Source organism: Paramormyrops kingsleyae, chromosome 9 (genome assembly GCF_048594095.1).
Source record: "Paramormyrops kingsleyae isolate MSU_618 chromosome 9, PKINGS_0.4, whole genome shotgun sequence".
In the NCBI taxonomy this organism is placed as follows: Eukaryota; Metazoa; Chordata; class Actinopteri; order Osteoglossiformes; family Mormyridae; genus Paramormyrops; species Paramormyrops kingsleyae.
Window position 1 is genome coordinate 5794111 of NC_132805.1, and position 20964 is coordinate 5815074.

The 20964-nt window shown below is 44.2% G+C and overlaps 2 protein-coding genes and 1 long non-coding RNA gene across 4 annotated transcripts; all 3 read right to left on the minus strand.

The window, feature by feature from the left end:
* Positions 1-3544: 3544 nt before the first annotated feature.
* On the minus strand, positions 3545-5835 carry LOC111838460 (uncharacterized). The gene is made up of 2 exons (XR_002836879.2): positions 5371-5835; positions 3545-4898 (listed from the first exon to the last, which is right to left on the minus strand). It is a non-coding gene; the product is annotated as an uncharacterized lncRNA (long non-coding RNA).
* A 196-nt stretch (positions 5836-6031) lies between these two features.
* txnipb (thioredoxin interacting protein b) lies at positions 6032-9477 on the minus strand. Its single transcript, XM_023801517.2, has 6 exons — positions 8955-9477; positions 8603-8678; positions 8355-8502; positions 7869-8228; positions 7456-7740; positions 6032-7183 (listed from the first exon to the last, which is right to left on the minus strand). The coding sequence occupies exons 1-6, from the start codon at positions 9208-9210 to the stop codon at positions 7136-7138; spliced, it is 1173 nt and encodes a 390-aa protein (XP_023657285.1). The 5' UTR covers positions 9211-9477; the 3' UTR covers positions 6032-7135.
* A 1488-nt stretch (positions 9478-10965) lies between these two features.
* Positions 10966-20343, minus strand: hjv (hemojuvelin BMP co-receptor). Of its 2 annotated transcripts, none has more exons than XM_023801420.2 (5): positions 19955-20343; positions 16755-16829; positions 16323-16473; positions 14299-14789; positions 10966-13355 (listed from the first exon to the last, which is right to left on the minus strand). In XM_023801420.2, exons 3-5 carry the CDS (start codon positions 16423-16425, stop codon positions 12735-12737), a joined length of 1215 nt encoding a protein of 404 aa, XP_023657188.2. In that variant the 5' UTR covers positions 16426-16473; positions 16755-16829; positions 19955-20343; the 3' UTR covers positions 10966-12734. The 2 variants fall into 2 exon arrangements, with proteins under 2 accessions (XP_023657188.2, XP_023657189.2); XM_023801421.2 differs by lacking the exon at positions 19955-20343 and adding an exon at positions 17322-17343.
* Positions 20344-20964: the final 621 nt, after the last annotated feature.

Consider the following 20964-nt stretch of genomic DNA (forward strand, 5'->3'; position numbering starts at 1 on the left):
GTCGGAGCCAGTGGACCTTTGCATCACAGTCTTGCCAGAGCTCAGACCGACGGGACCTGCAAGGCCGTCAGCCGTACAGGTACATTAAGAGTCATTAATACTCTTAAAGATGGATGACTTTTTAATAATGGCTAATATCCAGACAGCCAGCCCACGATTCGCTGGAGTTACTTGGCCATTTACCTATTCATGGGAGCAGAAGCTCTTTGCTAGACATCCTGTACAAAGTCTCATGCTCACCATCCTGCAGAGAAACCCTCATGGATTCCTTTTAACCTTACAAAGAACGTTCTGGCTCATAAACCCGGTCCAGGGCCCTTTGTTATCTGGCCATGATATTGTCTATAGGGATACCAGGTTCTTTTCACTTATTGCCTTTCAACAAAAAACTGTTTGAGAATGCGCTGCACTTATTGGTCAGCCAGAGCGATGAAGCTAATACTTGCCAAAATAACAAAAAAAGACAGTTAATCCTTTATTTGGCAGTCGAATGATGATGATGGCCAGCTTCAGCTTCAGGCCATTTGTTCTGCCTGACCTCTGCTGCGTTCTGCCTGTTCTTAAATCCAGCCCTTCTAAACAGACAACACATTTGGTTCTGCGAAGGAGATGTGTTGACTGGTGAAACAGAGATATCCTCCTATAAGTTTCCCGGAAAGCCAAGGCCATTCTGATCTGCTTTTCTCACACACTACTTCATTTTGTCTTGTGACACAAGTTAAACGCAGCATGATTACACTCTGTTACATTTCAAAGGCTTTTGACTTGTGAGAGCCTTGTGAGAAGATTTTTCTTTAGCTTGGTGTCTACGTACATAGTACATACTGCAGGTGTGACATTATGGAAAAATATTTGTTACACTCACCTCTCAAAACAAATATCCAGTGTGTAAATTTCATTTCATTAGCTTGTGCTCACTTTTTTTCTCCTTGACCGTTTTTTCCTCCCACTAAACAGTGTTGTTTAAAAATGCGCAAGTCCAGGAAACTGTAATGTGGAATATAGGCTTTGGCTTGATGATCAGATGCTCGCATTGATCATTGTTACTGTCCTTGACCTCTGGCTCTGGATTACGGCTTACAGTGAGAACTGTAGCAGTCAGTAGCACAGCGAAGCCACACTGCACCCACGTCAGTCTTGCCAGATGAACTGGAACACTTTCCGTTGCTCGTTCAGCACGTAGCGCAGGAAAGCGCGTCTCATGTGAGGAACATGGAAATAGGCTTCCGCCTATCGGGCTCGCAGAGATCAGATAAGCTTCAGATAAGAATCAGCTTCGCAGTGAGGCCACAAAAGGGTGAGACTGAAAGGCCTGTTGCTTTGTGCGAAGATGATTGTTTAGGCTTGAGATTAATATCGTTTTTTTTATTGGGATGTTCGATTGTGAAAGACTCTGCATAGAATGAAATTTGACACTGTGCTGCTGTTTTAATATTATATTTGCATGTCACAATCGACATAATGAACACCAGACTCCTGTTTACAGACCACGACCTGACATGCTCCCCATAACACCACTTTTTTGTGGTCTTTTTCTCTTACTGTCAGCACTCACATCGCTTACCCAGAAGCCCCTTCACCACGTTGACATGCCCCTGATGAATGTACACATTACGTGACATTGTCCACGTGTATTTGTGCTTATAACAGTATTACCAGGGAGGGTTGATTAATTAGATGGAAAGAGCTTGATATCATCAGACACAAATGGAGTCGAGATATAAGAAGTTATTTATGTGCAACAATTTTAAAAAACAAAACTGTGCACAGATTGCCTTCTGTCTGAGTTTATGGAGAGCAGCACATCTACAAATACTGCAAAGCTATGCACATGTAGAAATAGATGTTGGGTCCGGTACACAAAATGCTAGCGTGTGCATGGATCAGTGGGATGGATCTCGACTGGGCTTCAGTGGTGGAAGCTGAGCGGGTAACGGACTCAGATTGCTGCCTGTCAGCGCACTGGCCTTCCACACGCAGTTACGAGGGCCAAGTGGCAAATGGGCCCGAGGAGTGCAGGGAGACGTGGAAGCTTGGTGGAGAGGGATCTCCGGAGACAGCTGCACGGCACGAAAACAGCAGCGTTGGGTTTCGCACAGCCTGGAGAATATGTCAGGCCCTGATACTCATCACTCGGACATGTTATTTGCTTTAAACCTCCTCAAAGCCACCCAAGATGATTTTAACTCACTATTTATGTCAAAATGTACCTGCACTTTAGATTTTAGACCATTAATTATTTTTTTGAGCCACAAGATATTTTGTAATTTCATCTTACAGATGTTTAAGTATAAAATATAAATGCATTTGTGTGATATATAATTCAATACTGATATAATCTATTTGTGTTATTATATTATATATTGTTATCTTCCATAACCACTTAGCTGTTTCTGTCGGGTTATTTTGCTGTAAAAGATATTGGTAAACATGCTGATCTTCACATCTTTGCCACGTCACTTGTTTCAGGAACTGATCTGAATTTCCTATCACAGCAGGACTAAACGCTATGAATAGAAGTCATTTCTGAGAAGCTTGGGCATTGAAGAGCAGGCTTAGAGATTCCCTGCAGGATCCCACAGTCATGAAACAGCCAATCAGATCGGGAATTTTGTTATACGTGATTCCGGGGCATGTGCTGTTTTGGTGAAATGTTTTAAATGCCATTTAAGTGACTTGATTTCTGTTGGCTGTTCCTAGCGATGCACACCACGTGCATGGTACAGATTTGTGGTATTGACTGCACGACACGATGCTCCATTCGATGTAAAATGGATCACATCCCCGGCCTTGCGGCAGCTCCGAGGGAGCGGGTGGCGCTGTGCTGTCACGGGTTTGTCGAATCTCATCCTGCGTGCTGCCTTAATGGGGGCTGACGCCGTACCTGCCCGAGGAGCCGACGTCCTCGCCGCCATACCCCAGTGCGGCTTGGCAATGCTGTTCCACCGCCCACAGTGTGAAGTAAAACGGAGGAGCTGCCAGCTTTGCCCTGCCTGTTTGTGGGCATGTTCACTGTACCCTGCCGAGGAAGGTCACTATGCCCAGACACCCCCCGGGTACTGCCCCCCAAACTCCATTATTAGGCAACTGGCAACTTGTGGAATAACATGAGTTTCCATCTGAGCGGAAATTGACCCCCCGCCCCCCCACACCCCCCTTGGCATAGCAACAGGTGTTTTCGGGCTTATTTTAGAAGGGGGCTCTCATCCCTGCATGCCCCCTGCTCCCTCTTTAGATTTAATCACCAACCTTTACCCTACTTCTTTTTACACCCTTCTCTGTTTTTCTCAGTCGTTCCACCCTTTTCTCTATCCTCCCTTCCTGATTTCATTAAAGTTCTAGATTTCTCCCTTTGTCTGCTTTATCTAGGTTCAGTACGGTATTGTAGGTCATAAGTTTAAAATAAAAAAAACACAGATGGTCATGAATGTGTCGCCAGATTTTTGACAATTGAGTAACACTTTCTTGCAGCTTGACAGATGGTCAGTTCTGCATCTTACTGGGTATTACTGGAAACGGTCGATTCATATATTGTTCTAAAATGTGTCATAAATATAAAATGTTTACTGTTGATTTAGTCATATCATTGTACATAGTATACATTCTCACATCTGTTGATATTCTCATATCATATATTTATCACTAAACAGCATGGAAAACAATAATATAAAGAATAATGTAAAATAAAATGAATAAAATCCTACCAATTGTTATCTCAACTCTGGTGCCTCTGATTTTCTTTAGAAACCACACAAACTGAGTCCACCTGTGTGCAATAAATGTGTCCTACAGATATTCAGGTTCAAAGACACACATGTGCATTTTACCATAAATGGAAAATACCGTTGCAATCCAGGTTGTGGAACAAGTCAGACTCACAAAGTAAGTAATTTGGTAAGAACGTGGTAAGAATGTGGTAAGAACTAGCTAGAAAAGCCAAGAAAAACGGAATGACAGTTCTAAAGAATCTGTATTCTGTAACGAGAACAGTGGTAACAATTAAATACATGCCTTCACGGAGTAATCAAAAGCCACAAATGACAGTTAGTCAGAGCCAAGCCGGACAGTAACAGTGGAATCTACACTTGGATTAGACCAAAGATACTTGGCATTGACTCTAAGTTCTGTTTGGCAGAGGTATAAATGCCATAGCAACCATGCAACTTAGTGCAGCTAGCATGAGGTTTAGAGGGCAAAATGGTTGCAGCAAAGCACAGGGTATCCAGGAAGCAAATCTGCTGCACTCCACAATAGGCCTGGGACTTAGGAAAATATCCCGCTGTTCCAGCAGGACAATGACTCAAACAATCAGGAATGGCTTACAGATGACTGTTCCGGAGTGACCTAGTCCAATACGGGGGTGTAATTGATAACTGTTCCTCATCAGCTGTGGTAAAAATCTCCTACAAAGAATCATGGCTGTAATCTCCGTCAGTGGTACCAAATATTTGCTTAAAGGATCAACTACTCACATAATCTTTTTTTTTAACGGTCATTTACAATGTTGAGTAGAGGCTTGTTTTCTTTGACTTTGTTATGTTGATCAATGGTGGAAACGCCTAAAATAGGACATTATGATTCCATGTTGCAATAGAATGAAATGTGAGTCCAAAGGGGTTTAGCACCTTTTATAGCCATTAGACATGATGTTCCCAGTGTACAGTCCAGGGGCGAGTGGAATGGGGGGGTCTAATATGCTTCATTTTCACTCTGCGGGCCACGATGATGGAGCATACAATCTCTCAGCGGCAAACGACAAGTCAAAGGCTCCTGGCAAGTCTCCCAGATGTAGCCGTCAGAACCTGCTGAGATACCTTAAGTAATGCCAGTTTGGCCTTTGTGGGATTTGTGCTACATTCAACCAAAACATGCACTGAGGAGGCGTGCATGTCAGCCACCTGTAAGAAAGATCAGAATTACAGGCTTAAGTTTCGTCAAGTACGTTTCTGCACGAATGCTTTCCATGAACAGATACAGCAACTGCACGAAATACATGAACCATCATGGTTGATTAATGATGAACGAATATGGGATCAATTTGTAACTATCGCTTAGTTTCTGGTTAATTAATACATTAAGTAAGCATGAACTACTACATTATTTGTGCCTCCCAGTAAAGTGTTAGCAGACGTCATTGTGTGGACATCATGGTAGCTGCCTTCTGCTCTGAAGACAGGAATACAGGACAGACTTCAGCACACATATCTTGTCCTTCACCATCAGAATAGAAAACATGCATTAGAAATTTAGTTTTTTTGTGGGAATAAACTGAAATGTGAACTACAGCATGCACAATTTTGAGAGTGATTTTCTTAAGGTCGGCATGGTGGTCTCCCCACCCCCTCCGAGGGCTTTAGGATCCAGTCCCACCTTGAATTTGTGGGTGTGTAGATTGCAAGTTTCTTCTAAGTAGACGACCCTTCCACATGGTGGAAGTGAGGGGTGCAGCCCTCCCTCTGCGATCTGGAAAAACCACGTAGCGTTTTTCGGCTCCATTAGTCCGCTTGGCCAGCAAAGGGAAATGTTTCAGATCTAAATACAAATTAAAGTACTAAAAAGGCACAAAAAGATACGAGAAACACGTGCTAGAAAGATCGCTGCGAGAATCTGTTCCGTTCTTTATCACGTGAGAGGCTGGCAGAAACACGCTCGGCGTCCTCTAAACCGGCACTGCTCATACATTTCATGCATTTATGAGTCACTAAACTTATGTGTTCCGTCTCCGGCTTTTGCAAAACTCCCAAAAATGTTTACGTGTTACGCAGGCCACGCGAAGTATCAAAACCGTCACGGGCAAAGTTCTGATGCAACTGGGTCGACTGTACTCCAGTTTCCTCCCACAGCCCAAAAACATGCAGTTGGGTGGGGGGGTTCTGAATTGCGAATGCGCGTGCCCAGTGAAGACCTGGCAGCCCATTCAGGGTGTCCCCCGCCTTGTGCCCTCCGCTTCCTGGGACACAGGCCAGGTTCACTGTGACTCTGTACAAATTTTCCAAATTGCTGCAAGTAAGAATAACACCACAGCCAGTACTACAGAAAAAAAAAGAAGTTTATTTATTACCATGTATAGAAAATCAACCCATGGGGTTTCATAAAAAAATAACATTTTGCATTTTATTTATAAAATAAAAAATAAATTATCTGCCAGTATCATTAATTTGCCCAAATATGCGGGGGAAAAACAACGTCTTCTATATTTGTCCCAAAACTGAAATGTTCTCTACGAAAAGCCCATGGAATACAAATATCAAATATAAGCTGTTCATCCTACATCCCTAGATGCCAAATATAATAATCTCAAGGCAACTTTTAATTGTAAGAAATTTAGACTGGCATTCTTCCCTTTCTGATGTAAATAAACAGCGTATTAGTCATTTTTGTTCTACAGCTACTGGGTTTACAACTGTAACATCATGTAACATATCTTTCCAAATCAGTCCAAATCTTTGGAAGACTAGAAATGTCCTTCACACAGCATCACAGATAAGAAAGTGCATATATATTTTTAAGTCACAATAACTTTTACACACAAGTTTAAACCAAAGATGCATTGTGCTGTCTAAAAAAAGGACACAAAAATCAACATGCAATAAATTAACAAAAACTTTACATTTTCATAAAGTGTTTTTACTGCTTGTTTTCTTAAATGGTTTTAACAAAACCCTGAATCTTGCCAGAATGCAAGATTCACATGGAATGACTCAGTGGGCATTAACAGGGACAGGCAAGATAGAGAAGGCAAGGTTACAGTCTTCAGGCTTTGAGACATTTTTAAAAATTAAACACTGTTCTGCATGAAAATAAACTTTGAGGTATCAATATGGCAAGAAATTGCTTATGATCTACAGAGAAAGTCTTACGCTGCAGCTTTCGCTAACAAGATATATGTATGCCAACTCTGTCTCCACAAACAGAACTGTTAAAGCCCACCAATACTTCATATAAATGCACTGCTCTATCCTCGGCCTTTACAGGACGGTCACAGACATGGTCATCCCAAGACCACTCTGGCTATTCCAGTATACCAGCTTCCTCCTCTGTCCATCGGGAGCGACTCGGACCATCAGCACAATGCTCCCACTCTTGTGCCCAAACGTGACGGACTACTGCTGAAGTTCCAGGAGGATGCAGCAGTTCAGCAAACTTGCAGCAGACAGCCACTGGTGGGACGTTCCTCAGCAATCTATGGAAGGAGAAACATGGAAACCAAGTTAGGGCACATGCAGGATCTGCTAACGGGGAACCTCCTAAAGTGCGCATGCAGGATCTGCTAACGGGGAACCTCCTAAAGTGCGCATGCAGGATCTGCTAACGGGGAACCTCCTAAAGTGCGCATGCAGGATCTGCTAACGGGGAACCTCCTAAAGTGCGCATGCAGGATCTGCTAACGGGGAACCTCCTAAAGTGCGCATGCAGGATCTGCTAACGGGGAACCTCCTAAAGTGCTGCACGTACCTCAGAGTAAGCGGGTGGGGGGGCTAAGTGGACCCGCGGGGCGTGAATGAAGATAGGGCTGTCACTGCCGTCGTAGTCGTCCAGCAGGGGGACGAGGGGCGTGTCAAGCAACTCGTCACGGATGATGTCACTGTAGCTGGGTGGCTGGGAGGACATGGAGTGAGTACTGGCCCCCTGGCTGCTCATGCTGCTGCAACGGCTGCTGAAGCCACTGTAAGGGATGGTCCCGATGACCAGAGGTAACTCAAGGGACAGCTTGTCACTGCCGGGGATGTGGACGTAGATCTGAGGAACAGAAGCAGAGCGGCAATGTCAAAGACAGAAATCTGAAGTCTAATCTAGTACAGGAAATATATAGAGCTTCTCCACACAGCTGTCAACAGTTTCTTCGAAGGCACGGAATATGAGCTCACCATGAGGGTATACTCCACTCGGATGATGTCGCAGCCCAGGATGGAGGGCCTGATCTTGGGCACGCGGATGCTCTTTCCTTCCCAGGCATCACACATGCCAGAGATGATGTGGTTCCCCCGCACGGAGGATAGCTTCTGCCGCCAGACCTTGGTGCGCCCGTTGGCCTGGTACATGTGCTTGGCGATGATGGCGGCCTTGGGGATCACAATGCGTGAGCACGTGTTCTCAAACTTGGCATTGACGTTGATGTACTCGCCCTCGCAGAAGCCTCTGCGGTCTATCTTGGCCTGAAGGGCAACCTGTCCATCTGGAATGAACATGCAGGTCACCTTCTTTTCTTTCACACCACCTACGGGAGACTGCAGGAGGGAGAGAGGGACACACGTCACATGATATACCATGCATACTTCACACACTGTTTCATGTCTGTCATAACAACTAAGGAAGTCATCCAATATCTTTATCAAAGACACACAAAGTCTCACCAGGAGGTCAGGTGTGTTAATATCCAAGGGCTCTTCAACCTCAAATTCTTTTTTACACTCCAGGGAAGTTTGGGATGGTCTCTCCATTACAGCCTTCACATAATACTGAACAGAACCAAACTTCCCGTTGTAGGATGAAACCAAACTCCTGTAGGAACATGACAAGAGGACACACTGTATTTAACACTGACCCAGACAGAAAAACACAGTTCAATTACAGCTCTTGGTCAGATCTCAGTGATACCTACCCCTGTTGAGGAAGCTCAAATCCAAACATGAATTCGTATTTGTTTCCTGGTCTGAAAGTAACGGATCCATCTGTATCTATTGATGGAGAACAGAAGCATGTTTATTTGCACGTTTTCTATTCAGCTTTGCAAAGCATGAGTGAGTTAAGCTGGCTCTGTTGCTAAGCCAAGTTCCTAGGAAAAATTAGGCCAAAGAGTCCCCTCCATCCACTGCCAATTCCGTTGCTCGCAGTCCCCCCACTAGCACACATATATATACATGCGTAATGGCCAGTAACTGTATCCATTCTGGCAGCGTTCAAAATGCCATCTTCTATTCTTAACAGGTTTGATCGCATCCCAAAAGGCTTACCTCTGGGCTGGCCGTCCAGGTAGAGGGCTTCTTCGTATCTGAGGTAGTCGACCTCTTCCCGGCAGCGCTGTTTTCCTTTGGTATAGTCCACTTTAGCGCATCCGATGCCGAGGACTCTGACTGCCGAGACTTTGGTCACCTCGCACACCTCCACCACGATCCTCCCAGCCACTTTGTCCCCGCTCGAATAGCAGGACTTGCTAGCGTCGCTGAAAACGATCTCGAATGTCTTCACTTTCTTTGTCATGACAACCATAATTACCTTCAGTGAAATGTATGTAAATCTAAAAAGAGGAGAATTTTCAGACAACTCGTCTTTCACGGAACTTTATTTCTAGAAAATTGATGCCAGATAGTCTACTGCATTTGAATGGCGTTCTGGGGACTTTGTTTTGTTTTCTACGGTGATAATAAAACAAAAACAGTGCGTTTTTAAATGTTATCCCACTGCTACATGTGAACTCGCTTTGAACGCTGTAAACACCAGCGGTTTTTATATGCTCAGGCTCTTCCAGGGAACCATCGCGATTGTTGACCACTTTCAGCCGTGCATGTGCAGTTCGAATGCACGGTGTGGCTCGCCGCATGCACAGCGCTGCCATTGGCCAAAAGGCGTTGTTTGTGTCATTCTCGACCAATCTGCAGGCGAGTGCGGCGCGTGGACACCTCATGCCTGAAAACAAGCACGGGCTGGAATGTTACAATCAAAAGGAGGGGGTAGAAAGTCATTGCCAGCAAAGAAGGAGTAATAAATCAAGGAGTGCAGATTACCACGTGGCGAAAACTCTCCCCGTGATATGCTCCGGTTGGCAACTTCCCAGCTTCTTCAAAAACATCGCGTGCTTTTCGGAAGCGATCCAAAAAAAGCGGATGGATGTTATTGTTTGATTACCTATGAGGTGTGGATGCTGACCGCTATAGGAGAACTTCTTGTTTTAGGGCAGTTAGGAACAATTCGTTTTCTATGTACGATCTCACGAGATCTGCGCTTTTGGTCAAAACAAGCAACGTTTGTCTGGTGCGAACGATGGTCATGGGATAATAAGAAAGGCGAAATTATGACAGCTTCTTTTGGTACTTTTGAGTGGATAGCAATATGGGTAATCCAGAATACGCGCAAAAATCATTTGAAATGTTTGTTCTTTTAAGAAAATCTTGTCCCGTTCTTTTTCGAATAACGGCATTTCCCTCGGAATTATCATCTGCTGTGTATATTCGCCTGTGTACACAAATGCTTGACAATGCAAAGTTTAGAGATTCGTAAATGAAATGATTCCAGGGCTGCCAGCTTCGGTCAGCTGGCTGGCGTGAGACTTTCGAGGCACAACTGCACACTCATTTACGCATGTGTGTAACAGATTTATATCCTTGTAAATAGTCTGTAGGGTTTGCGAACTGCTTTTGATGTAGCTAATCTGAGCTTTATAATGGAATAATATAGATTTGCCGTAAGATTTCTTGCGTGAGCGTGAGAGTCTGAAAGCGTGACCGTCACATTTGGCAGCCAACACTGAACCCCCCTAAATCGGTAGAGACCTCAAACCTCCCCCCCCATGTTCAAGTCAAATTTACGCCCTTGGGAACACTGTCAACACAATGACAAAATTAAAACTAAAAATACCTCAAATTTATATTTTACTTGTATTGCAGCAATTAATTGACATCTTAAAGGAAAGTAATACTGTTTTTGAAGTTATAATGAAAGAATGTGTAATGTATAAGCCATATAATATTGTGTTTGCAGTAATAACTTTTACAATAAAAAAATTCTCTTTTAAAGATATGTTGTGAACGTCGTTATGGGCTCTCAGGCCACTATGCACTAGGGAGACTCATCGCATGTCTGCGGTGCAGGGAATTTTTGTGAGGACGCCCTCTAGTGCTCGGCCGTGGAAGGCTACAGATGAAATACGCTAAGATTGGTTCATTGCACTGTTGTCTTGTGGCAGGGTTCAGATCTAAACGTGTCTTTGTACTTTTCCTGCCAACTCAACATACGGAAAAGTCATAATAGACAAAACACTCTGTTGCCATTTATTAATAAACACAGACATATATAATATGCTTTTGAGTAAACTCATTTTAAAACTGGTCTCTCTTTTCACAGAATAATATAAATATTCTCATCAGCTATCACCAGAGTTTATTGGTATAATCGAAGTACATTTTATATAATATTTAGACATGGATGCTGAAAGTTTCAGTGAGTCACATCACATATATTGGATTTAGACACAGCCGTAGTTTCACCATTTACTGTGTCTCACAGGTAGATTGTGACCACAGAAGCCTAATAGACATAAACAATATCAAAACGATCCAGTACAGGTTCAAAATGATTCCCTGGGGGTTGAGGGCCAGACACAAAAGCCAGATTTATTCTGTATATACCAAAATTGCTTACATTTGTATAAAATCTTAAATACACACAAACATGCATAAAAGACGAGGCTGCAAAATGATACTGTACACACTTTATGTATTTACACCATCAAATGCTGTACTTTTGACACCTTTTTCACTCAAGGCCGAGTAAATCCAGAGGCAGAACTTTTCATTCCTGTGGCACTTAAAACTGCCATTCGGTCAAAAGGAACAGAGTCTACTTCACGTTGACCTTTTAAGATGCCCAAGGGCTGACCTGAGAACAGAGGCATGCTGTAGAAATACTGTGTGTACCTGTGTCCCAGCCTTACAGTGACTAAACTGCTACATATAATATGTACAATACTGTGAAAAAGTCTTAGGCAGGCAAAGAAAATGATGTTTAGATTATCCTCGTGTTGGTGTAAAGCTACGATATTATGCACTGTCAAAGGTCCGCTTAGCCATTTCAGAACCTCTGCTAAAATCACCCCAGTATTTGCAGTGACCGTCCAGTGCAGCCATGTATGTTTTGACTTGGCCACTAGCACACCTCATACAGCTAGTCAATCTGTCACAGACTTTTTAAACCAATTTATTTAATTATTTAATTGAGCCGTTGGTGAAATTTAACAAAATCGTGGAACGGCTGTGGTGCCCCTGAGGAGAGGTTTGGGAACTGAAGCGATGTTCATCTAGCCATCCAACTAGATATCAGTAACTCTTTAGAAAACAGAAGAAATTATTACTAGTTTTTATTGTGTTACTCTTAATTTGCACATGTTCTAATGTTAAACTATGTTTTTTGTTCTAAGCCAAAGTACACTTGCTACTCAGCTTTAAACATTTTTACAGCTTTAAACATTTCTTTGGACTGCCTAAGACTTTTGCACAGTACTGTACGCGACACAGAAACTACAGTTGAGACCTCGTGGACTTTTCTTAGGGAGCTTGAGCAAACTCCTGTTTCTTCTGCGTCTCCTTTTCTTGCACAAGCTCTCTGCTGTTCCCAAGGGACTGCAGGCAAATCTGCAATTCTCAAGTTTTTTTAACAGGACCAGAGTAGGTTGATCCATCCATCTTCCAACCATTTAACTAGTAGGGGGGGGGGGGGCAGGAACAGATCTTTGGCAGTGTAACAGTGGAGCACCCTGACTGAGATGCCTCACACTGGCAGTGTAGAGCAGTGGAGCACCCTGACTGAGATGCCTCACACTGGCAGTGTAGAGCAGTGGAGCACCCTGACTGAGATGCCTCACACTAAGCTGACTGCAAGTAACAATAATATTAATATTAATAAATAATACAAATGCAAAGAAGAAGAACAACAAAAATAGCTTTGATGAAATCTCTTGTTGGCAGAAAGTGGTGGAGGAAAAACCCTCTGCTAGCAAGTGAATTTGGTTTAGTGGGAGATTATGCACAACGCAAAGACAGCAGAGTTACCATGTTCCCCATGAAAACAGCCAGAGTGAGAGTCACTGAAATGGGACTCCGGTGTCTGTCAGCCCCACCGAGGAGCAGATGCACCTTCTCAGGGTTTGAGATCATGCTGCGGGCGTCCTCCAGCGCAGCCACAGCAGCGGCACTCGCGTTAAGGTCACCGGTCACCAGGAGGTCGAACAAGCACGCCTGGAAGTATATATCCTGTTTGGGGAGGAGGGCGGAGCAGTGGGCGTGTGCGGCTCCGGGTGCAGAGAGCTGGGGGGCCGGGAGCCGCTGGGAAGTGGGACAGCCCCAGACACACAGCTGCAGGTCCTGCTCTGACGTGAAGGAGTTTACGATGGCCAGGGGGGCGCGCACTGACAGGCCCAGCGAGCGCCCGCTCTGCCTGACCACCAGGGTGGTTCCGATGTGGGCGGCCCAGATCTCAGCGTGACGCCCGGGGTCCAGGCTGCTCACCTGCAGGCTGTGGTGACCCAGGCGCTCACCATCGCTCACCGAGCCGTCCACGAAGGCCAGCGGCACATTGTCCAGCTCAGCCTGGTAGATCTGCTGCTCGATGCACTCGCGCCAGTTCTTGAAGATGATGGTGATCTGTCGTGGGGGTTGGGGTGGGGGGGGGGTTTGATAAATCATTGTACAGATATTAACACGTCAAATCATTTCCACACATAAATGACGTGTCTGACACTTTTCCTCACTTGAAAAGAAACAGGTATTTTCTTCATGATGACACGTAAAATGTGTGTAGTTTTTTTTGTACCTATCAAAAGTGTGAGTATGTCTTCTATAAAGTAAGATTTTTCTTGTTTAAGGTCACATGTTTTTTCTGTAAATGCTTCAAAATGAAAATGTAATACCAAAGGACTACCACAACAGTATTCAGAAAAACTGAAAATCCTAATTCATTTAGCAAACCCTCTAAGTCCCATGCAGATGATGGGATTTGAACTAGCAATCAAAGGCAGAGCATCTTAACCACAGAGCCACTCGCTGCCACCACTCTCAGGTTTGGATTCCTCAAAACAGCCATCATTTGCCTTCACTGAAGCATCCAGTTAAGAATTTTCAGCTGGAAATCACTCTCTTCTGTCGGGTCCCTTACAGATAGGGGCATTAGGTTAACTGTCCTTCGCCATCATTCTTCACTAGATGGCTCTTGAGTCATTTAGAGGTGTATTTTGGTAATTATCTTACTGAAGAATAAAGACTGCTGTAATCCTGATGGAAAGGCATGCTATGATAACCAAGCTAGATGAGATTGCATTTGATTTAGCAATCTATCCATCAGTCCATCCATATATCCATTCATCCATCCATCCATCCATCTTCAAAGAACAGGTAACGAAAGCATAAAGTAATCAGTAAATGCCATCACAGCCCATCTCTTGGACCTAACCAGCACCAGTTCTTAAGTTGTTCCATATTTTCGAGGGCGGGTATTCAACTGGAAGGGGCAAGGGCTCCGCCTTGGTAAATTTCACCAAACAGGGGGGAGGGGTAAAGCAGTTTAAGGGCAGAGGAGGGTACCACACACCTTAGTGAGCGCTGTGGCGTACATCCTGCCTGCCATGGGGACGCTGGTGGCCTGGACATACAGGAACTCGTTATCCATCAAGGGCCAGGCGCCTTGCACAGCGCAGGTCTGGAAGTCATCCAGGAAGGTGCGCACGTGCGGGTCCCCAAACACGCCGCAGTGCAGGTACTCAGGGGGGCGGCCTTCCCGCAGCCGGAAGGTCCTCTCGTAGAGGCAGGCGTCCCCAGACAGAGGCGACTGCGGCGGGGGGCGGGGTTGAGCGGTGGGGCCACTCCTGGGGCAGTTGTGCTGCATGAGGAGGTCCTCGATGCCCTGCACGGCCGAGTGGTAGGCCAGGTCACCCCGACACGCCCGCGCCGTCCGACGGGTGCACAGGGCGTAGGAGCGCAGGGCGCTGCAGTAACCCGCGCTGCCTCCCTCTCGGCCTCCGTCAGGCCCGAGAGCAGCTACAAAGTCCGAGTTGCACCTCAGGATTCGACATTGGGCAGCGGCTGCGAAAAAGACAGCAGGGTCTGGTCATCTTAAGTTAAACTCACTCTCCATTTCCCAGCATCCACAGCAACACGGCCGGATCAGGCGTAGGCAACCTGGGCAGCTGTCTAACGACCTACTGGCACCGGGGGGCCCCACACAAGGTGATGGAAAAATATACATATATATTCTCAGTGACAAAAAAAAAGTTAAGCACCCAGAAGAAATGGTCCGATTTGGATTTCATTTGGTACACATGCAGACCCGTGATGGGGAAGAAAAATGATTAGATTTGCAAGGTGCTGGCAGGTCTAGTCACCGGACACAGAGGATTCCTCGTAGACACATTAGACAGCATTACCAGCACTTGTCGGAGTCTGATAGGGGCCGGATTGTGGGTTTGCATGAGGCTGGGTGGTCGTATCGTGCAGTTTCCTGGCATGTGGGGCATGCAGATGTCACAGTCGCCCCCTGTTGGATCCAGGGGGCATGTTAGGGCACCCACACATGTCATGAAGGTTCCGGTCACCCAAGACAGACCACACCAAGGGAGGATTGTCGCATTGTGCACCAAGCATTGCAGGACCCCATGACATCTGCGCCTGGCATCCGGACACAGGTATTGGACTCTCTACAGCACCGCGTGTCATCCCGCACAGTATCTCGACGACTAGCATCAGCTGGACTATGAGTTCACCATCCCATGCGTAGGCTGCCGTTAACACCAGCACAGAGACGGCTGCGTTTGGCGTGGTGCGGTAACCGGGAGGCATGGACTGATGACGAGTGGCGTCGTACCATGTTCAGCGATGAATCTCGGTTCTGCATTACCACGGGTGACCACTGTGTGCGTATGGCAGCACTGAGGGGAGAGGACCAATCCTGCCAATGTTGTGGAGAGACACACGGGCTATACTCTTATAAGAAACGATTATTAGCATCATGTTGGGGGGAGACATTGGCTATGATATCAGGTCATCTCTGGTAGTGATTCGGGGGACCCTGGGGGGGGGGGGGGGGGGGGGGGCACACCCTACTGACATGGGATCAGCAGTGTGCCCACACTGCCAACTCTGTTGTCTGTTTGATCTGATATTATAATCATTGCGATACAGTCACATGACCTTTCACCACGTGCAGATTCATTTCATTTCCACCACTACGTCTGGGCGCTTAACTTTTTTTGGACACCGAGTGTGTGTATATATATATATATATATATTTAAGGATAATTAAATAAAATTAAAGATAATAATAATAAAAACATACATCAAATTAAATTGTTTATGTCCAGGCAGAAAATAGTTACAGCGCATCCTCAGTCAGTGCTCAGGATCCAAATTCATCTGTATTCCTCTATTCATCTTTGCTTAATACAAATATGACAGGTAAAGGGGAGCAGAAAATATTGTTTGCCTAATGTTCTGTGGTGACTTAATCCAGCCCTGTACACTAACACTTGAAAAAGAATAAGAAAATGTAGTCATGAATCTCCAAGTTGATTTTCTATATTATTTTTATTCAGTTCCTCTCATAAGATTTCAAATGTTTACCTTGGGAACGGCACACGTGATCAAGCAGGAGTGTTCCAATGATAACCCACTTCCACGACAGCTGTGTGTCCCTATTACCGGCAGCTGGCTTCCCCATTCCCATCCATACAGATCCAGCCCGAGACGGTTACTAGCTCTCGCCGAAGAAAGCCTGCAAAATTGACGCAAAACGTCAATGAGCCAATTGTCCACAAGGGGGAGACAAACCCAGACGGAAACAAAGTCTCGGCAGGCTGATCTTTGCTCATGTTACCTAATACCATTTCACAGTATCCTTTTTCAGAAGTATTTATGCATTTCAAATCAAACAATTTAGTTTATTCATTAACTATCGTGATGTCTTGATTTAAAAATATCTATGAAAAAGGCCTTAGAAACAGTAATGGATAATTTCTTAAATGAATTCCTAAATAAATGAATATGGAGTTTTACCGTTAGTGTCTGTGCAGACGTGTGTCTGGGAGTTTCGCGGCCATCAACAGGACTCAGGCATCATCTCTTCATCCTCTTCACAGCGGGGAGGGCAGGGAGGAAGGCAGAGCGGAAACCAAAGGTCAGCGACACACATCCCCGCGTTTTGTTCCCAAACGATGTTGTAAATGATTCCATGGACAGCAGAAACATCAAGCTAGATTAGCCTTCAGCTATGGACTATTAAATGTATTATCTATTGTAAAAACTTCACAATTGGGTGTCATGGGGCATATTAGCTAAATGATTATATTCTGTGTAATACAATGTGCAGGATTACAAAATAAACAATAAATAGTAAAAATAAATTATAAATCAGGATTCAGTATATAGAACTGTTTTTTGTGCAAAAGATATAATTGGGAACTTAACATCATAACTTATTTGAAAATATCAGTGTCTAAACATTTTTTATCAGTAGATCATATACAGAGTCATGTGACATGCGCAATTTGCCTGTGAACGTCTTTCCATTCTGAAGGCCCTGGCGTGCAGTCACTAGGAATCAAGGAAACCCAACGAGCTCACCTCCCACAACACAACATATCAACCACACTTCATGCAGTCCACTCCAAGGTTCTCGAAACCACGCGAGATGCCAGCTGTCTCCATATATGTTTCTTCAGGATTCAGCAATACAAGGTAAGTGAATTTCCAGCACAATGGATGGATTTGGGAAGGGATAGTAATTTTGCAATTTGGACTCTCTCCCTGTCTGTTTGCCGAACTGCAAAATGCAAACAAAAAGCCGAAAGTGGGCACACCGCTCGACTCTGGTGCTCAGTGTCATCCCTCTTTGTTTTTCATGGACTGTTCTGTGAAAGTCAACATTACATAGCAAAAAACTGCGGTAATGCGGACTATTTAGATTTCAGTAAGTTGCATGGAAAAGGTACAGTCAGGTCTTACGGAGCTCGCAAGACAAGAAAAAACTGTTCAGAAAAATCGAATATGAAAGACTCCATCGGTTCTCGGATAATCCTTCCTTTCAGTGACAGTGACTACATAGACAGACGGCCGTGCGTTGCTGAATTGACAGGAATGCCAGTGAGCCTTGAATCAACAGCAGCATCCTGTAGGGCTGTCCTTAGGTCCAATGTGTTTACATATGACCTATATTCCACTTTACAGAAACTAAGCCCATGTATTAGCGAAAGCTACCTTCGGTAGCAGAGTTGCAGGGCAGAAATAGTGGACTCTAAATATATTCCTTTAGCCAGACACCCCCCCAGGCCAGCCCCTCCCCACCATGTGTTCTGGTCTGAAATACTTTCTACTCGTATGGCAGAGAGATGGACTCTGGGGTTAGGGAGGCAACCCAGTGAAGGTATCGGCATGCATGGAGACATCCTTAGAGTGTCATTTTTCCATTGTCCAGTTACAGATCCTCAGAACCACTCCTTAATGGTTTCCATCAGCATACAGAAACATCTCCCAGCTGGAATGTAACTGTTTGTCACTGGTGCAGAAGGGAGTTTGATATTGGGGGAGGGGGCGTTGGAGATGCAGGGCATAACTTAATAATTTAATTGCAAAAGTCTGTTTCCTAATGGGATGAATGAAGCTGAATTAAATACTGGGGGGTACACGCCCCCCCCCCCCCGGGTTCCAATACCCCTGATCATACACATGCCATACAGCAGATATGCCCACTGTTTGCAGGCATGTGAGGTGGCCCGGAATGCGCGGAATGCAGGTGTGACAACACCTCAGACTGACACATACATTTGTCACCCTTGGTACCGCTGTTAAAAACAGGTGACACCTCCCAACCATATCAGACAATACGGACACCCTACGTCCCCCCAGCTGACTGCTGAGCCGCTGACAATGATGTCATATATAAAGTATAACTGTACTTTTAGAGCCTTTACACTCATACCCCCCCCCCCCCCCAGGATGCCACATGCAAATTCACCCCCCCTGCCATCAATCAGTCATGATTTGCCATACTTGCTGACACGCGTGAGGAGGGATATGCAGTGACATTACAATGAGGTTGGACACGCGTGAAGCAGGGATCTGTTTACTGCCTGTCTCACATGTCCAAGTCCTGTCTACATGCCAGTACTGAAAAACAAAACAAAGAAACGGTTTCACTGACCTGATCAATATGACTTACTCTCCGTGACCGAAATGAATCCTAATTAGGAATCAAATCAATTTTTCCAGGACTTCCAGGACTGTGATCTCCACAGCAAATAATATTTTGGAAAATATAAACTGATTTAAATGTACTTTCAATACCTTCCGTCTTCTACAGTCTATTTAGTCCAGATCATAAATGATTATTTGCATCTAATTAGTGCATCCATTTTTTTTAACAAGGGGAAATGACTTTTTTATTTATCCTAGTAATTTAATTTAGATCAGGTAAACAAGAATCATCCCACAAATAGTAATTCTCTGGGCCCAATATATCAAAGGATGCTTAAAGTTATAAAATAATTTTTATTCTACAACTTTTCATTGTATCTCAGCCCTCGCATGACTCACGAAGAATAACACAATCTGCTTCCCTCGTAAAAACCAGCCATTCAATGGAAACTGGTCCAATCAGTGAAGTATTGGTACCTAAAATGGTCAGGAAATGTTTCTTTTAACTGGATCCGTAGACGTTGCATCTTTCCTAAGGCAGTAATACTCACCTTTAGAATATTTTCTCTAACAATAAAAATGTTAATTCGACACCACTACAATTTGCCGCATTTAAACGGTTAGTCTTTTACTGTGAATATATGACATCGTCAAAATACTTGAACTATATAGCAGGCAGCAAGTAAGTAAGCAGTATATATATGAACTATAAATGAAAAAAGAAGAATGCAGAGAGTGTTAGTTCCTCTATGAACCAGAGTCACTTAAAACGCTACGCATGGGTAGTTGGATGGAAAGTTCATGATGCCGTAACGGCATGTTTCTAAAATAAAAACAGGCAAGATAACGGAGTGGTTTTATACCAATTTTTAGACAACTAATACAAAACATACCTTAACTGCATTAAATGTAAGGCTTTCATCCAATTTGCCCACAGCTGATCTCGGAGGCAGATCACGTGACACCCAGAACAGCGTAATAATCAGGTTTTTGTCGTCATTTTCTCTTAGTTAAATCTAGGGAGTGAATGAAAATCACACACGTAGTTCACATTTTGCTCTTACCTCAGTAAAGAAACAGATCCGATAACCAGTCTGCACTTCTCGTTTGTTTACGACTGGAAAATGACAGAATTCCTATAGGGCAGCCGATCTTAACAGGCAGACGCGCAACACGCAAAGAACGATCATTCAGATGGTAACACAGGTGTCAGTCACAAATCGGACCTTTTCACCAGCCGTTTTCTCCCCCCCACCACTCCCCGACACCGGCTCTCAAATGACTGAGATTTTTGACAGAGTACTTCTACGAGGGGTATAAATCAGCCTCAGCGGACACCTGCTGCTCCAGCAACTGCTCACATGCGCACACACTCGCAAAGAGGAGCTATTTTAAGCTGTCAGAGTGACAGACCCTGTGCTATTTGCACCTCCTTGTTGTCAGTATATTTTCTTATATACATGACCGCACATGCTGAGTGTCCAGCTTTTAGCCGATAACGGGAATTTCTGAAAAAAAAATCTTTATAGTCAAAAACTTAACAGACTGTCTTATTTCCTGGTGTCAAACGCCTACAAAACAATCGAAATGTAGATTCATGTTACAAATTCCTCTTCGTGCCTTTTCGGCACTGTCTGTGCAAACAAATGAGAAAATCAGGAAGGTCAAGAACACACAAGCAGTGTTTGTTCTGTTATCAGTACGGATGCTAATTGGATTTGTCAGGAAAACTACAAAAGCACGTGTAGCTCGTCCTGTGGTTGGTCGGTGTCAGTGGGCTGTTACTTTTATCTATTTAAAGCCGAAACTCCTTCAGTATAGTAGCAATGTGGACGTTGCATAAATTTGTATAATTAAATGCCAATTGTTAATAAAACAATATTACTGGGCTACACAATAACATCAACAATATTAATAATTAATGATTACATCTTAATGTAAATGCATAATTAAAATGTATTTTTAGCAAGTCACATGTGTTATTAAGCAGCCCACACTTTTATTTGTTAAGATTGAATGACCATATCGATTTTAAGTGTCCACCACTATCTATTGTTACGAAAAGCTTCTTCAA